The sequence below is a fragment of the Uloborus diversus genome, chromosome 5 (genome assembly GCF_026930045.1).
Source record: "Uloborus diversus isolate 005 chromosome 5, Udiv.v.3.1, whole genome shotgun sequence".
Classification (NCBI taxonomy): Eukaryota; Metazoa; Arthropoda; class Arachnida; order Araneae; family Uloboridae; genus Uloborus; species Uloborus diversus.
Genome location: NC_072735.1, coordinates 171,336,996 through 171,355,279, shown reverse-complemented (window position 1 = coordinate 171,355,279; position 18,284 = coordinate 171,336,996). Strand labels below are relative to the sequence as shown.

Below are 18,284 nucleotides of genomic sequence, written 5' to 3'. Positions count from 1 at the left end.
CCTCAACTACGTCCAGTTGAGGACTTGTTTTTTCGACCGAGTCCCCTTCCATTACAAAAGAAAAACACAATGGACGCAGGAAAATAACTTTGACTAGTGAATTTGTTGTTTCCTGAAGCTCACATAGAAACCTGTACACTAGGTACGGAAACAAAAATTTATCCGTTGGATTAAAAAATGCGTGAAATAATCAAATAAGCTTTCGAGCGAACGCCAAGGATCTAACAAAGCTATATGAGATCTGGGGAAAAGGTTCTTAAGAGCTAGTCCCTCGAACAAGTCCATTTAAGACATCGCACACAGGGGAGAAAGGGAGGGAGGAGCAGTAAAAGAAGTAGCGCTTTCTAAATAAACTTGTTTCTCTGCTCACGTTTTTTCTTAATAAATTATTCTGCAAGGTAATTTTTTTGAAGGGGCAAATATTTAAGGGACCAGTCTAGTCCCTCTGGTCCATGGGTGGAACGCCACTGAGGGTAGACCGAGGCACGTTTACGCAGCGCCCTTTTTCCAAACTAAGTTATAACTGGAAAGCCAACAATCATACGAGATTGATGATGCTCCCTAGCAAATATTCTCAAAAGTTTTTCAGCATCAGTCGAACTTCGAACTAGCATGTGGAAAGAATAATCTGATTTTTTCCAAGTTGAGTTAATTTTTTGTGGAACGTTTTGTAGCTTTTTTGAATAAATAAGACTTCGTTGAAAACAAATAAATATATAAAAATTAGCAAAATTTATTTGTATGGACAGAAAAATTATTAAATTTTGTTGCAAGTTAAAAATAAATCCAAACTTGACGACAGGGCACGTTTACGCATTTTCATCGGGGCACATTTACGCGCGTTCTTACACTGTTAAAAATGGGTATTCAAAAATAATGAAAATTTACTCATTTTTGAATACTTTCATTACTCAATATAGCTCCGAATCAATAAGGTTCAATTTTGAGAAACACATGTACTCATTTCATGACTCGTATTTCTCGTATGTTTGTATTTGATGCCACATTTACTCATTTTTGAATCAATTGTATTCAAAAAAAAAATGAATACATTCAGAGTTTCATTTTTGAATACATTTTTTTTACAGTGTACTGTGTCTTACTACTGTCTTAGCTCTAAACGGGCTGCGGACACTTTTTTCACACTGCACTCTCTCAAACCTTTAGTATTTTCAGGTTATTTAGTTTTGAAAGTCTCCTATCATTTTTAATTAAGAAATAGATTCGTATCTTATAGCTTACAATCATATAGTGTTGTATTCATGCCTGCTCAACCTTAACTTTATACACTATGCAGCCTGTAATACAGTTTCTTTATTTTAAAGATGGTAAGGCATTACGGTCAAAACACTAACAGAACCACGTTAGATGTCAAAATAATGAGAAGGTTTAAGGATAATCCAAGTATTTCGCGCAGCAGGCCTTCCACATTGTCACATATGGATTACCCCAACTGAGGCTATTTGAAAAAGTAAGACCAAAACCTAGAATCAGGAGAGAGAAAAAAAAGAGGATGCTCACAATCCCAGCTGATACTCAGATTAAAGGAGCTTTCAGATAAGATCAGTTAGAAGCTACAAAGGAAAAAACATAATAGGCAGAGCAAAACGAAAAGGGGAAATTCTTTTAAAATTTACAAGTTTCTTTTGAAGCAGAAATGGAAGACATCAAAAAAAAGTTTGAAACCAAAACCTGCGTCATTGAAAAAGTTAGTACACACTGTAAAAAGGAAATTAACGATTATGTTTACGAAGTAGAAAATTGTGTTTGTATCCATTGTTTGAAAGCAAACAACCAATTGAAAAAAAAAGGACTAGACAGGGTTCAATGTCTTAAATGTCAAAACGCTGTCCCACGACAAGTATGGGAAAAGAATTCCGATTCCGATTCACAACTGACTACAAATGTATTTATGTCGAGGACTGCATACTAAGTGCCTTGCATACTAAGTGCCTTGCCTCCATTATTTTTTACACCGATAGATGGCAGCACTATCATCGGATCGAACAGTTAATGAGAATACATAACTAGACCAGGAGCTAATAGCTACCTGGTGCTAGCACCCGCAGAGGTATCGTTTCACTTGGAGGACATTGAGACCACGAGCATATTTAACGTCGCCCAGTTCCCTTTAATGACGACGGTGGGTCTTCGCCCATCGAGGTTCGAACTCAGGACCCTCCGGCCCCGAATCCGACACTCTACCGATCGGGCTACCACGGCCCATGGGAAAAGAAATACTTTATTTTTGTTAGTAAATCCAACAGTGATGAAAAAGATGATTAAATAGTTTCTGTTTTTAATTAGCAGTAAGCGCTATAATTTAAGTTTAGCCTATAAAATGTTCTTATAATACAATATGTCCTTATTATACAATTAATTATTTGTAATTTTCTTATTTTTTAAGCGTTTTACGACAAATAAAACATATAAACTTGGTTAAATATATACTTCACTTACTCTTTGGTATCATTTTTAATAGGAGAAATCGTGCCCCTCTCGATGCGTAAACTTGTCCCGTGTTCGGAGCAAGTTTACGCAACCGACTTGGACTTAAAAAACATATTGTTTACGGTTAAAAACACAAGCTGAGCAACAACTGAATATACAAATTATGACTTAATTAACTGTGTCATAAAACCACAAGGTCTAAAATTTCCTAGGTTAAAACATAAAAATCAGAAAATTCATTGAAAAAAATCCGCGTAAACGTGCCCCGGCCTACCCTATATATATATATATATTTTTTTTTTTTTTTTACAAAAGAAGCAAACGCTACATCAAAAGTTATTTCAATAGATAATTTTCGATTTAATGATGCAGAATTTTACTTTATGCACTACTACAGACTCGGAAAAGGTGTCAAGTTGTAAATTTTTTTAATATTTTTAATTTGGAAATAAAATTTTAGAACTGGAAAAATTCATTTTATATTTGAAATATCCCCTACTGTAAAATTCATAGCTTTTCAATGTGAAATGAATGTATTACGTGCGTTGGATTTAAAACTAATGTATCGAAAATATTACGCAATTCCAAATAAATTTAGAAGCAATATATTGCAGACAGATTTATTCACGCTTATATAAAATCACTGGAATAATCTATAGACTAAATTCAAAACTGATTTTCGCAAGCTTACATAAAACTTATTGCGAGCATTTTGCTTATTTTAGCTTATCAGGGAAATAGATTTGCTTTGAATGGAATAAATACTTTTACACTATTTATTTTTAACAGTTTGAAGTATACTTTTAGTTTTACTTTTGACAGTAGCATTTATTCCAATCATCGCTGGTATTTTTTGGAAAAAGTGTCTAGCAGAAATGCTTTTTGTTAGTTCTAAAAACTCTTTAAATCATTCGAAATTAGTGCTGTAAATTTTATTGTCATTGTGCAAAAAGAGAAGCTTTAATAAAGTACCAACTGGAGTCAAGGAAACTTATGCCAAAACTAGATCATAAGGACTTTTAAGCTATTTTTAGATAAATATTTTAAATTTTGAAAATTAATGATTATCATAAACGTTTTTGTAAATAGATGATTAATACTTTGACAACATTAAGTTGTTATATATATTTGTAATTGACATTTTCAGTTTTTTTATGAAAATAAACTTCTTTCCTTAAGTACGGGTTTTTCATACTCAATCCGGATTCAAAAAATGAACTCCTAATTGAATGAAATCTTATTTATAACCTCAAAACGTCATTTGGCACCTTTTTCTTGCCCTGCCCGATGGAAATCGGAAACTTTTTTTTAACCATAGAACGATGGCCTGCCCCATTGATAGAGAACATGCTGAAAGGAAATAAATTTAATTTCTAGAATTGAAAGGAAGGATGTCTTTTTTTGGGATAAAATAAAAATCAGTTTTCGATTTGTTCAATTCTGTCGTAAGATTATGCGGCAGGTACGAGATCCCTCTAGTAATTGTTTGGTTTGGAGTACGCAAAATTAAATTCCTACTGCAGTTTCGCATCGAATATAGTCCATGTGCCTCCATCTAGTGGGGAAACTTTGCGTAAAAATTCTCATGACAATGGCATCCCTCCGATAGTGGTGCTACGTGAAAGAGTGGATGCTATGCCGTGGGATCACACTAGGTCTGCAAAAGGCAATGCCCCCACCGCAGCCTGAATAGAAAGGAAATAAAAAACATTTCATTTTCAGGGTTGCTCAGGGGATCATCAAGGGCTGGCATCATCATCAAGAGTGGGGGCGGCATGGTGCAGACTATTACATTAAAATTGTTAATGAGAGTGCTTCAGTTTATTTTTTTTTTTTGGGGGGGGGGGTATGGTATGGAGGGTGTGCCATCGCTCCTGAGGCGGGAGAGGCTCCCCCTACTACTTTAACTTTTTAAGTTACGTACGCAAAGTGTCCTTCAAGAACTTTTTTTATACCTATTTTGTTAGTGCTATGTCTAACATATGTTGTTATAATCTTTCTGTCTCTTGAAATAGCGACATAAATTCTCGATTGCTTTTTCTTTCTTCCAACCGAAGCAAAATCTTGACGCTATATATCTCTGGCAATATCCTTCCATCTACAAAAAACATCGGATCTAATCTAAAACATCAGATAACACCCCATTTACATAATCAATATTTCCATGACAAAAATAATGGCGGAACCATTGTATAAATATAGATACATTAACGGGAACGTAACATCCTGCAGATGGGGTCATACCATTTATATTCAATGTTATGCATCCTATTCCATTTTCACGCGGTTTTACTTTTGGCCAAAGCAGTTTGCGCTCCAGAAGCAAGTGGGAAAATAATGGCTTCGATGATGCGTTACGACACGGGAAATGTTATAGATGTCGTTTCAGTGTATTTTCCATAGGAAGATCTATAGGTGGTTATTGCCACGAATTTTAAGCAACAGTTAAATGCTCTACGAGATTCGAAGAAGATTATAGTGTCACGGACAGGCTGTGGGAGGTTTGACAAAATCAAAGATGGTGTTCAGAATATTCCCAAAAATCATGTGACTAATTATTCTGTAAATTAAAGCTTGACGGTTATAAATCTTTAAAACAGTGAAGGTAAAATATTTAAATAAATATTGAAATTGATCGCACGACAACTATTTATTTGGAACAATTTCATAAAAAACAGTGTCAAAATCATCTTCAGAAAAAAAAGAAGAAAACAAAAGATAATTGTAAACCCTGAAAATAGGTTTAGCTGAGCTTTATAGAGGACTTTGCTGATAGTTTTCCCTGGATGTCCTGTAACTAACGGTAATAGTATTGACCTGGTAGACATTGAAGATGAGATAATGTTACAGAAACATACACGGAGACCTTACGGTCTCGGAAATTCAGATCGGGATGAAATTCAGCAGATTAGTAGTACCCATTGAGTGTCCACACAGTAAAGTAAGTTTTACACGCACAGTAAAGTTTTACGCGCAGTTTATATACTAGTATAGAGATTTTTGCTAGCAGGCAGATCGGTGGTTATGTGGTCCACGTACTGGATTCCCGTACAATCCATCTCGGGTTCCATACTTGTAGAATAATTATTTTTTTCACCGAAATGTATCTCACTTGTTCAATCTTGCGACGTATTTTTAATAGACATGTAAGGAATCTAATGTGGCGTATACAAAATTGCGCGTATTCTCGTTGAAAATAATAGAAAAATAAACCCCCCTGAAGACTGCATAAAAATATAATCAATAGTCCATAATCAGCTATCCATCGCCAATTTTTAATAAAATCATTCGGTATGCCTGGTATACTTCCAAACTATCGGACGAAAGAGAAATGTACATGAATATTAATGAAGTATGTTTTCCTACGACTTTTACAGAAAGTTTGCTTCTCTAAACAATCTTCCTTTATACATTGTGCAAGGTGTCAAAACAGTTTTTGTTTTCCATGTTTTTATGATAAGTATCATTCTGGTGTATGTATATAAATATTGAATTAATAAACAAAAACTATATTGTTAAATTTTATACATAAATCAACAAGCCCTACTCTAATTTTGTTGTCATAGCAGTTCAAATTATAATTTATTATCGATTGAATTTATCTCTATTTTCTCTATTAAAAATACATTACGTCTTTAAAAATTGACTATTTTCTTCAATTCGAATTTCAATTAGCTGTAACAGTCGCTTAAGAAATTTATAGAAAAAAAATTCTTCGAGAGGTACCGAACCCAGGATGGATTGCATGGGAGTCCAGCACGCTGACCACATAGCCACCGAGCTGCTGCTGGCGAGGAATCTCTACTAATACAGATAAGCTGCGTGTAAAATTGGTTCGGAATGTTCTGGCTAGTGCGCTTTTTATTACTTTACTGTGTGGATACTCTCAAAGGTTACTACAAATCTGCAGAGTTTTTTCCCCAAACTGAATTTCCGAGATCGTAAGATCTCCTTGTTATACAACCACACGATCAAGTGTGATTTCGTTTTAATAGCATAGATATATTTACTGATATTTCTGGTTCCATCAAGTTGACCAGAGGTTCGAAATATTTCTAATCCGATGACGCCTATTTTGACTCTACACAGACAAACGGCCTAGAGGAGCAGACAGATAGACGTAAACATATTTTTATATTATAAATAAATAAATTCTGCGAAGTAAACAATAGACCTCACTTCAACAATAAGTGAATTGAGCTGAATATATGGTAGTTAAGTTATGGCTGCTGCTAATTAAAAGCTTAAAGTGACAGCGAGACAAACTTCATCTGTGCCACCATCGATGTACAAACCAGCATACAAGAATGGTTACAGATAATTATTATTTGGACTACAGCTCAAACACTTTGACGCTTTATAATTACTTAAGAGAATGTGTCGTTTGTTGAACATGAAATTATTTTTAAATCTTTGTCCATTCTTTCCCCGAAACGAGAAAAAAAAAAGCTCTTGATGGTGTAGGTATTTCTTAGTGGCATTCTAAAGCGAAATAAATCGAACGAACAATGTTCATAAAATAGTATTATTACATGGTAAATTTCATAGCGGCCATCTGCTTATTTCTGGTAGTTCCTAGTTTTTATAGGTTCGGATAAAACGGCCAATGGCAAGAATTTAAAGCGAACGATTAAACTCTTACGAAGATAAAACAAAAAGACCAGCTGGATCGTAAAATAAAAACTCTTGAATGTTCCAAATACTTTCTTTTTTGTTCCTTTTTATGGCAGAGGAAAAAAGATGATGATCCCCAACGGTTCGAAACATTCTTTTTCTAAGTCAGTTTCATCCTGTATCGGCTATAAAGTGCATTTCGTCTCCAAGAATAGGCGAAATGTTCTACTATCTGAATTTTTTAGAGCTTATAAGCAAGAAGAACGAGAAATGGGACAGTTCGAAAGTTCTAAAAAGGCAAAAATGTTCGAAAATGATCGTTTTAATACAATAGAACGGCATAAAAACTATTGTTTGATACTTTGGAAAAATACTTCTTCATGCCATTGCTTTAACATTTCTTTGTCGTCGAACTTCAATATTCCAGGTTAGTGTTCTGCATTTTATGCATTTCTAAAGAGCTTAAGTTTTCGAAAATTCAGTTGAATTAATTTAGCAGACAAGTATTTAAGACAACTAAATAAAAAAACGCCTAATTATTTTTATTTATTTATATATGTTTAACCATGAACATAAATTAATAAGTCTCCGCAATAACACGTCAAAAGAGTAACGATGCAATTTCACTTTTTAATATTTGCTGAGATTGAATTTGAAAATTCTTCATGCTTGTCGGGTAGGTAAGTACTTTTACATTTGCCTTTACGTAATAGATTTTGTTTTCAAATTTATTTTCAGCATTGTAAAAAATGTTCAACCTATTTTTAGCAATTGCATGATAATGGAGTTTAAGTTTCGTGGATTATGAAAAATTAAAAAAAAAAATGAAGGCAAAATTGAAGATTGCAAATTTCTGGACCATACCATATAGAGTCGTTTATTTGTTTTCGGCAAATATCTCACTCATTACACTTGACCTTGTTGTGTTACTTCTAATGAGGCCAAAACTTGACTAAATGCAGTGGTGGTAAAAAAAATTGCATCACCCCCGCGAAATCCAAATATGTTTAGCATTTATAATTAGGAAATATTTAACGGTTCTTGCATCGTATAACAAGAATTGCGTAAGATTGCATCATCCTTCTAACTGTATAAAAAAAAACAGTTGAACGTCCGACGCATTCATTTACGATCTGGACTTATGAGTTGCAGTATGTCGAAATACGTTCAACTCACACCACAAAGGAAGAGTGTTGCCGTTGAATTGGACAAAGAAGAATTGTCGTCACGTTCCATAGGAAAAGAATAAACTGTTCGCAATTGAGTGTTAATCGACTACTGAACAAGTTAAAGAGCACTGGAAGCACATTAAGAAAAAGTGGCAGTGGTCGTCCACGTATGTCCAATGCAGTCCAGGACAGGTATTTGATACGACTCAGTCTTCAGAACAGTCATCTGCCACAGACCTTAGAACAGCATGGGAAAACGAATCGGATGTTTACGCATCCACGTCAACTGTACGAAAACGACTGTGTGGTGCGGATTTGGTGGTACGTTGACCACGAAAGAAGCCACTGTTGACCAAAAACTGAGGAAAAAACGTCTAGACTGGGAAAAAGCTCACCAAGGGTGGACTGTCGATCAATGAAAATCACTTGTGTTTTCGGACGAGTGCAAATTTAATCTGCATGGGTCCGACGGACAGCACACAGACGCCGCAAAGGAGAGGAATATCATCCCAACTGCATTCAACACACAGTCAAGCATCCCGTATCCCAGATGATTTGGGGATGGATTTCTGATCAAGGAGTTCGTGGGCTTCACTTTGTGCAAGGAACAGTAAACACTCAGGTGTATATTGGCATTTTGGAGGAGAAATTGCTTCCTACTATCCGGGATCAATTTACTTTAGTTCCAAATGTCATTTTCCAGGATGATTCTGCTCCGTGCCGTAGGGCAAAACTGGTAAGTAACAATTTAAAAACTTTCATCCTGCCATTAGACTTAAATTGACGTGGGATTAAGATTTTTTTTCCTCTAAACGTACACGCAGGTTCAGAAATGGAAAAAGAAGCATGGGGTCAGCAGTTTTCTTTGGCCCGGAAACAGCCCCGATCTAAATCCGATCGAAAATTGTTGGAATAGAATGGGTGTAGAAGTGATGAAACATAAGCCAACATCACATGCAAAACTCCGGGAATCAATAATTCGTGTCTGGCACCATGAGTTCAGTAAAGAATACATTCAACATGTTACTTATGTTTATTTTTGATTATAAAGAATGTTACAATTAAAACCTCTACTTACTTTATCGTCGTTCAATTGGCAACGTATATGCACTTCACATTGTACTTGTTACAGTTTTGGCCATGTATTTCCATAAATAAAGTAAACAATTATCGGATTCCTGCTGTTAAATGTTTATTTCATAACTTTTGCAGAAATTCACATACATTCATCGTTAATCGGTCGACCAAAACTTTTCACATATCCCATTGTTGTGAAAATATGAGGGTGGTGCAATTTTTTTTTACAAGTACTGTATCTAGTATCTCAGAGTGTATTATCTATTATTCCTTGATGAGACACAGCTATCGGTGAACCATTACCATTTGAAATTTTGACACCTTGTTTACATTTTGTTTAGGCAACCTGACACAACGAACAAGATCATTTAAGCCAATTAGATGATCAAGGGATTTTTAACCCGTCACATGGACGTCTACAATTTTCTACATCTTAAAAACCAACCTACTTTGGCCGGATTTGGACTACAAACTAAAGCGCCAATATAAAATGACCTGAGATGTATCTGCTAGCAAGACTCACTTAGTCTTCTTTTTTTTTTTTTTTCAATTGAATAATATCTAAAAGCATGTACAGACAGCCAGGTTACGACATTCAAGGGCTACAGTTTCGGCTTGTTAATGATTAATGAGCCTGTAACAGTGGATAGCAAAGCTATTGGATAATATCTTCTTATTAATGCTGCGAGTGCCTACACGGAACGCTAAAATACTTTAACGCTCCAGAAAGTATCCGAAAGAGTGGCTCACCTCGCCTAAGTACTGATAAAAGCTACTCCCAACTTAGTTACTGAGTATTCGAGGGGGTTGAGCCTATTGCAAAATCGAAACTGCTCTTTCTGGATGTTGTAACCGGTCTGCCGGTACATACTTGGATTGCTTCATTTGTCCTTGCTTAATAGTGCATACTTACAGCGTTTTAAGTACTCTCGCTTAGTAATATCTACAGTTGAAACACACTCCTGAAAAACATTCTTCGTAACACGTTAAATATGTGGATCTAGCTTCAAGTTTAATTTTTCTCTTCATAGCACGATGATCACTTATGGTCACTTTTTTTGAATCAAGAAAAAATATTTATTGCTGTCCGAATTGTTTATGTATCCAGTTCTGATATTCAATTCATATCTTTCTACATAGGGAGTGAAAGTGTTACAGATAATACACTTATGTCAAATGATATACTATAAATTAATTCGCATAATCTTTTCAGGTGAATGGTGTCATTCAGAATACAGGGCACGGAGTTCTATTCCGTGTTGACACCGGGCCACAATCTCCAGTAGTGAATATCAGCGGCGGACCCCTCTCGTACAGCTATCGTGTGCAAGAAATACATCTACACTTTGGAAGAGCAGACGACAAAGGTTCGGAACACAAGATCGGCAGCCACGCTTTTGCAGCTGAGGTTAGTTTCTTTTTCCATTATTTAATAAATTAAGGTAGGCGAACACCCTAAATATTTTTTGCTCAATATTCATTGCACATTTCTAAAACTTTATACGATTATCAAATGTGGCATAAATAATACATTTAGACTACTTATTTGTTGAAGAAAAATTTCGATAGGTTTTTTGTTTTTTATAAAAAAGCCATATTCCTTGCAAAAAACACCATTACCTTAACACTTCCAGTGCATTCATTTTTTCATTATTTTTAAAAAACTTTTGTGAGTCAAATTTTCGTAAGCTAACAGAGAGTGATATAACCCTCCAATTTGGAAATAATTAACTAAAAACAGGTTTTATGGGTAAATGTTTGAAATTTTTCCCCGAAAAAACGTGCTTTTTGTCCCCCAAGTTTAATTTATAATTATTTCAAACATGCACATCAAAGTTTCGAGATTTATATCACAGTAATATGTTCAATAACCGTGTTTGCAAAGTGTCAAATTTTTAGAGTGAATACGGTTTTCGCTAGAGAAGTTGGTGTAAAAAAAAAAACTTGAAAACGTGGTTATGAGAAAATCAAGAAAGAAAAGGTAAATTTCAGTTATAAGTAGTGCAATTGAGTTTAAAATTCTTTTAGTTTTCTCAATAATTCACCGATTTAAAAAACAAATGTAGATTTAGAAAGAACACTGGTGCTCTCTAAATTTCTCAAAACTTAAAAATGAATTTTTTTTCAAAAATTAGGGTGTTCGCCTACCTTAAATATGTATTTAGCTAAAGTATGCTTAATGGCAGAGTGACGAAAATGCAACTCGTATGGAAAAGTTGCTCGACGATCCCGAATCCTTACTGTACGTCCTGAAGAGCTTGCAGTCACTGACGAATATCAATTCTCGACGATGTCACAAAGTGAAGTTGAAGTTTTTTTCCCCCCCTAAAGTACCGGGTCAATTGAAAACCAGGTAATTACGGTTCTCCAATAATCACGGGTTTTCCAATGTCTCTCTACAGCACAATGAAAAACATTTAGTGCAAATCAATCGTCCATATGAGCAGTGTCCATGACTTTTCCAGAGCTACATAAACCACTGGAGAATTCGTCAGGTAAAAACGGTTCAAAAAGGCAATTGAAGTTGTCGTGAGTTCTTTAAAATATCACAAGTACTACGTTCGACGATCTCAACTGCTAGCGACCAGTCAATTGATCACGTGACAGCTGTGACGTCAGCTAATGCTAAAGCAACGTCATTATTTTTACCGGTGAGCTACCGGTTGCTCATCGAACACAACCAAGGTGACATGGTCAGAAGTTGTTACAGTGACGCTGCAGTGTCAGAGGAAACTTGTCACAAATGCGTCGCAACGTAGCTTCTGTGACATGTCATATTTCGGTCAATTAGTGACTTGTTACCATTTGACCAGCAGTGACGTTTGTTAATTTTCAAATTTGTGAGCATTTTGCATTGTGGTTTTAATTCATGTTTTTGCCGTGAAAGATTATGTAGCAACGAGACCTAACCTAATCAATTTTATTTTACGTAAAACATGTTTTCCCCTAAAAAACGTTTTCGAAGAAATTGTACACAAAAATTTGCCAAAATTAAATTGGAAAATAGAATTTAACCGCATTTCTATTTCCAACTGCGAATTTCATCAGAGTAGATCTTTAAAAGTCATAATCAAATTTCGTTCAAAACTTATAAGGAATCAGAAACACGAACACAGAACATAAATGAAAAAAATCATTTATCATATCAAAACGTGAATTTGTATTTTAGTTTCAAACAAGTAACGACTTTATGCAAACAAATTTAAAATGTTCCAAGCCAAGCAAAAATTTATTATAAAGATTTTTGAAACTTTACGAGTCCCCGAGCGTCGCTGACTTTTAAAATAAAACAGCCACAGCTCCTTAATATAATAAAGAAGGCGTAGTTTATTCAATTTATGCTTTTCATCAAATTTTTATTTTCTGATCTTTATTCTTTCGGCAGAAAAATGCAAGCTAGTAAAATCATGATTAAATATACTCTCGAAACGAGATATTCTGTGTAGCTAATGAAATTAGACGCCGGCGAACAAAGGTTCTCAAAATAAAGTTGCGGCCGCTTAAACGGATCATTTTTCTCTCCACTCACTTCACTTCGCTTCTCCTTCTTCTTTCTTTAATTTCCACAATAGTTGTCTTCTTTTATTGTGCTCCATTGTAAGGATGCCCTGATGCCATTGATTGGGCAGTTGTGGATTTATTTTTTAGTTGTTATTTTTATTCCATTTATTTCGCCATAAGCACTTTGAATTATTTTTCAGTTGTTATGGCAGTTTTTTTAACGCTTGCAGCTAGATTGGAATTTTAATATGATTTTTTGTTTGATACAGAACAAAAACCAGTTTTTGTTATGTATAGATCAGACATATACTTTTTAAATAATTTGATTTGGTAATAACAATTGAGAGACGATTTCTTAAATCGTAATGGGTAAGAACAAAGGCGCCTGGCGATTTGCTTACTTGGCGAACATATTTTGTTTGCGTCACAGTCATATTTGCTGTTAGTGCTTTTACTTTACATTTCAGTGGATCTTATAATATTACTTGATATATTTATTTGCGTCATCACTTCACTCTTCAGATGTTTTTAATGCCTTAATACTCTTACTTGAGGTGATGTTAAACAATTTAGAGGAATTTTCAACCTTGCTTAATGGATTGCTTTGTCCGTACTTTTATCCAATCGTTAGGCCTCCTACACGCAAGGCGGTTAGTTGAATCAACTTTCAGAAAAGTATCTACCTCCGTAGCAATGGAGTAACTCAACTGATAAATCTGGTGTAACAATACGCATCGCCCATAACGTTACACCAGTTTTATCAAGTTACTCCAATGCTACGGACGAAGCTAGCCACCGGAATAAGTTTACACTAAGTGCAAAATGCTCCCACCGTAATGAGGGAGTAAGGTTGCACAATTACAGGAGTAAAGTTACACGAAGGCGGTTAGTTGAATCAACTTTTCAAAAACGTTTCTTGTACACTTTTTTTTATTGTGTGTTGCAAACTAGTTGAACCAACCTTTCATCTAAAACGCCGTATTTACGAGGGCTATCCAGAAAGTAGATTACGTTTTCGTCTGTGTCCGCTAGGGGCGGGGCTAGCGCGGCCATCTTGGGGTCAAAGCGTTGCGCAGCTCAGTCTGCATCTAGCCGTGCTAGTGAGAGGTTCGTGCTGTGTTCGTTCAGATACTGTGACGGTTTGAAATGTCTGCGTTAATTGAAAATCCCGCGAGCTGCGAGGTGCGCGCAGTAATAAGGTTTCTGACTGCAAAAAACTGTAAACCGATAGAAATCTATCGGCAGCTTTGTGAAGTGTATGGGGACAACATTATCACTGAAGGTGGAGTGCGTCAGTGGGTCATAAGATTTAAAAATGGCCGAACCAATGTTCACGACGAAGATCGAAGTGGGAGACCCAGCATAGTGAACGCCGAACTTCTCGAAAAAGTCGATGCTAAAGTCCGGGAAAATCGAAATTTCACAATAACGGAACTTTCTTTAAGTTTTCCACAAATTTCGCAAAGTTTGGTGCACGAAATCATCAGCGAAAAGCTTGGTTACCACAAGTTTTGTGCAAGATGGATTCCAAAAATCTTGACAGAGGACCACAAAAATCAGCGAATGGCTGCAGCGTTGAACTTTTTGGACGCTTACCATAAGGATGGTGACTTTTTACTCGATCGCATCGTTACTGGTGACGAAACATGGGTGAAACACGTGAACTGTGAAACGAAATTGCAATCAATGCAGTGGGGGCACACAAGTTCTCCCCAAAAACCCAAGAAATGCATGCAAACAATGTCGGCAAGGAAGATCATGGCGACTGTTTTTTGGGACAGAAAAGGTGTGATTTTGGTGGACTTCCTGGAAAGAGGCACTACAATAAACTCTCAAAGGTATTGCCAAACTCTCCAAAAACTCAGAAGAGCAATTCAAAACAAGCGCAGAGGAATGTTGAGCTCTAAGATCTTGTTGTTTCACGACAACGCCCGGCCCCACACGGCAAATGTCACTCGTAAAGTTCTTGAATCTTTTAAGTGGGAGTTGTTTCCTCATCCACCGTACAGTCCCGACCTGGCACCGAGCGACTTCCACCTATTCCCAGCAATGAAGAAGTGGCTGGCTATGCAGCGTTTTGATGACGACGCACAGCTGCAAGAAGAGGTAACGGAGTGGTTGAAGGCGCAGGCGGCCGAATTTTTCGACGAAGGAATTTCCAAGCTCGTACATCGCTACGATAAATGCCTTAATTTGTATGGTGACTATGTCGAAAAGTAGTATTTGAGTGTGGCTTTCATCTGTATATAATAAAAAAATTTTCCTATACTTTGTTTATTTTTTATTCCAAAACGTAATCTACTTTCTGGATAGCCCTCGTATACGAAAAATTGCTACACAATATTATTAAGACTGATTCGAGTTGAGTCAACTAATTTACCAAGCGTTCATTCTACACAACCGAAGAGTTGAACAAGCTAAAAAGCTGATTCATCCGTTATTGACACACGTGCGTGGTGAGTTGAACGGCGTGTGAAGGATGTCGGGCGATTCCTTCACTTTTCTACCAAATTGCAAATTCTGGTAACAGCTCCTTTGAACACTGATTCAACTAAGTTGACTCGAGTAAAGAAGGCCTTAATCTGTTGAAATGACATGATAATGTATGATACCATTAAATAATTTGTACATGAAAACAAGGCAACACATAACAGAGTTGCCATATAGCTGGAAAATGGAAAATGTTCGACCTTAGGAACTGTTTTAAATAGCAATAAATGCATTATGACGCCAGCAGTATTCACCAGAGCTACTACTAACATCTCCTGCCCAATAACACAGGAGAGGTGTTCCTACCATTAACACTAATTATCTCCAAATTTTTAATTTTGCCTCTTACATCCCTTTGCTTCTCACTGCCTCATATGGTGACTTAGGAGTCATTGGATTTTTTTAACGAAAGTGTTTCCCATGAGGTATCTTAAGAATTAATTAAACTAATGTTTTAAAATTATTTGAATTAGAGAAGGTATTTATAGTTATCAAAATTTTAAGCAATAATTAAGGAACTTATTTATTTTTCTCTATTTTTCGAAGCAAAGTACCATAACGTGGACGAGCAAATTACCATAACGTGGACGAGCAAATTAACATATTAAACTAACGAGAAATCCGTCATCCATTATTTGTAAATATACAGGCAAACCAAATGACAATTTCATTTTCTACTGCGGGCAAAGCCGTGCGGATACCACTAATTTCAAATAACTCAATTTGAAAAAAAAATTAGCTATTACTTCCAAACACGAAAGCTGCAGCATCCATGCAGCTTCCATTCATAGTACTCTCAGAAAACTGAGAGGACATCCATTATTCAGTCATTTTTCGTACAAAGGAGTTCCAGAAAATTTGCCCAAAGCATATTCTCCCCGATTAATGACTCACGTATCATTTTCTATAGAAATGGTTTTGTTTTATTTAGAAGAGGGAAAAGTAGCAACCTCCCGTCAAAAACAACACGCTACAAGAAATATGACGCACCACGATGAATGACGTATCACCAGCAGCCGTTCGTTAGATAGCATCTTCTTTTAAATGTTCTCTTAATGACCCGTTATGAATTGTCCCACTACCAGCAGTGAATAATCTGTTTTCTTCAAGCACAGATAGTTTAACAGATAACTTCTGTTTACTGTTGCTATAAAAGAGACACGATCTCTTTCATAAATCTCGTGAAGTGAACATTATCTGTGGTGAGTTTAAATAATGGACTAAAACGGTGGATTGGAGTGACAAAAATATAAAAAAAACTTGGTTTTTAACATAAAAAATATAATCTTTATCTTTACTAATAATAAAGCTGAAAGTCTGTATGTCTGGATCTCTGTCTGTTAAGGGAATAGCGCCTAGACCGTTGGGCCAATTTTCATGAAATTTGGCACAAAATTGGTTCATAGCATAGGGGTGAGCATTTCGAAGCGGTTTTTTAGAACTTCGGTTTTTTCTTTTTCTACTCCTATTTTAAGAACATTTTACCGAGAAAATTGACGTGAACGAACCATAACGTGGACTAGCAATTTACCATAAGGTGGACGAGCAAACTACCATGTCACTACCAAGTGTGACCATGGGCGAGCAAGACGTTTTAATTTTCCACTACGGGCAATGCCGTGCAGGTACAGCTAGTGCTGAATAAAACTGCAATGTACAGTTATTTTGAACCCATACATGCTACAAGGGTTAATCATTGCATTATTTTTTAGCCATACATTGTTAACTTTAGAAGCCCAGCATTCAAAGTACAAGTTCTACAGTCTTAAACCATCTTTCAAACCTTCCGTTATCCTGTTAATAATAGTATTTTTACTATAAATTTTGTGCTAATCACAACGATTATAATAATTAATATTTATGTTAATATTGCCAAGTAACCACCAGTAACACTTATTGTCCCGATAATGAAAGTTTGATTACTAAATTGGGTGATTACTTTATTGCAACGTTATTTTCTTACAATCCGTATCGCAAAAAAAAAAAGTTTTTGCTAAAAAGTAACTTACTTCAAAATTTAACAAATAATTTTAGTTAGTATTTAATGTATGGAATTTTTTGTGCAAAAACAAGCGTGATGATACATGCTAGCTTTTCAGGGTGTATTTATTAATGTTTAAAAATGTACTAAATCTCGCTTGAAAACTATAAGTATTATGATCTATAAGAGTTCAAAATCTGTGCATACAAAAGAGGATTCAGTCGTCAGATGAATAAAATCATATTTGCAATACAAGACATAGATAAATATTTTTTTCTGCTTATAAAAATATATGCTAAATTATTATTTAAGTTATTATTTATTTCAAACTATGTTTTATTTCTGACCACTTTTCTAATGACTGACGGGACGAAAATACAAATTGCTCATTAGAAGCATATAAATATATTTTTTCTCTTGAAACGTATTTATCCAAAAGTATGTACATAGCACAAAAACAATGTTAAAAACAATTATTTCGATGGCATTTGTAAATAAATAACTGATTTTGAATAGCTAATTACGATAAGATATAAAAAACGTCTGTTATTTTAAAGTAAGTCTTAATTAAAATTTTCTAAATAGGGCAATTATTTTTAATTGGGACTCATTTGTTGTAAAAACAAGAGCTGACACAATTAAAGGGATTTTTTGTTAAATTAAGTTCACTGAAAATATAATATAATGAATGTAAACGATTTATTTAAATGAATTGTTTATGATGTCTTAATGAAGTTAGAAATGAGGTGGAAGGAATTAATGCTATTGCAGATGAATTGCCATGATCACGTTCTGAAAACTAATTTGCTACAGTAAATGGGAGTGAAAACAATATTTTGTGATATATACGTAACAGATAGTTGAATTAAGCATGAAATAAATGTATGAACGTATATTGAGGTATTTTTTGTGGTTTCTGTAATTTTTCTGTATTAAAATATTTCTAAGATAAACTTAAGTAGCTGTTATTACACGGAGAACAAATTAATTATTTGCATTTT

The 18,284-nt window shown here is 35.2% G+C and overlaps 1 protein-coding gene across 1 annotated transcript in view; it reads left to right on the top strand.

Moving 5' to 3' along the window:
• The window catches only part of LOC129222290 (carbonic anhydrase-related protein 10-like), a gene marked incomplete at its 5' end in the record, with an annotated part of 229,274 nt that overhangs the window by 32,052 nt on the left and 178,938 nt on the right, over positions 1–18,284 (top strand). The window contains one exon of the mRNA XM_054856776.1: positions 10,525–10,719. Coding sequence (XP_054712751.1) covers positions 10,525–10,719 — 195 coding nt within the window. The remainder of the gene's footprint in view (positions 1–10,524; positions 10,720–18,284) is intronic.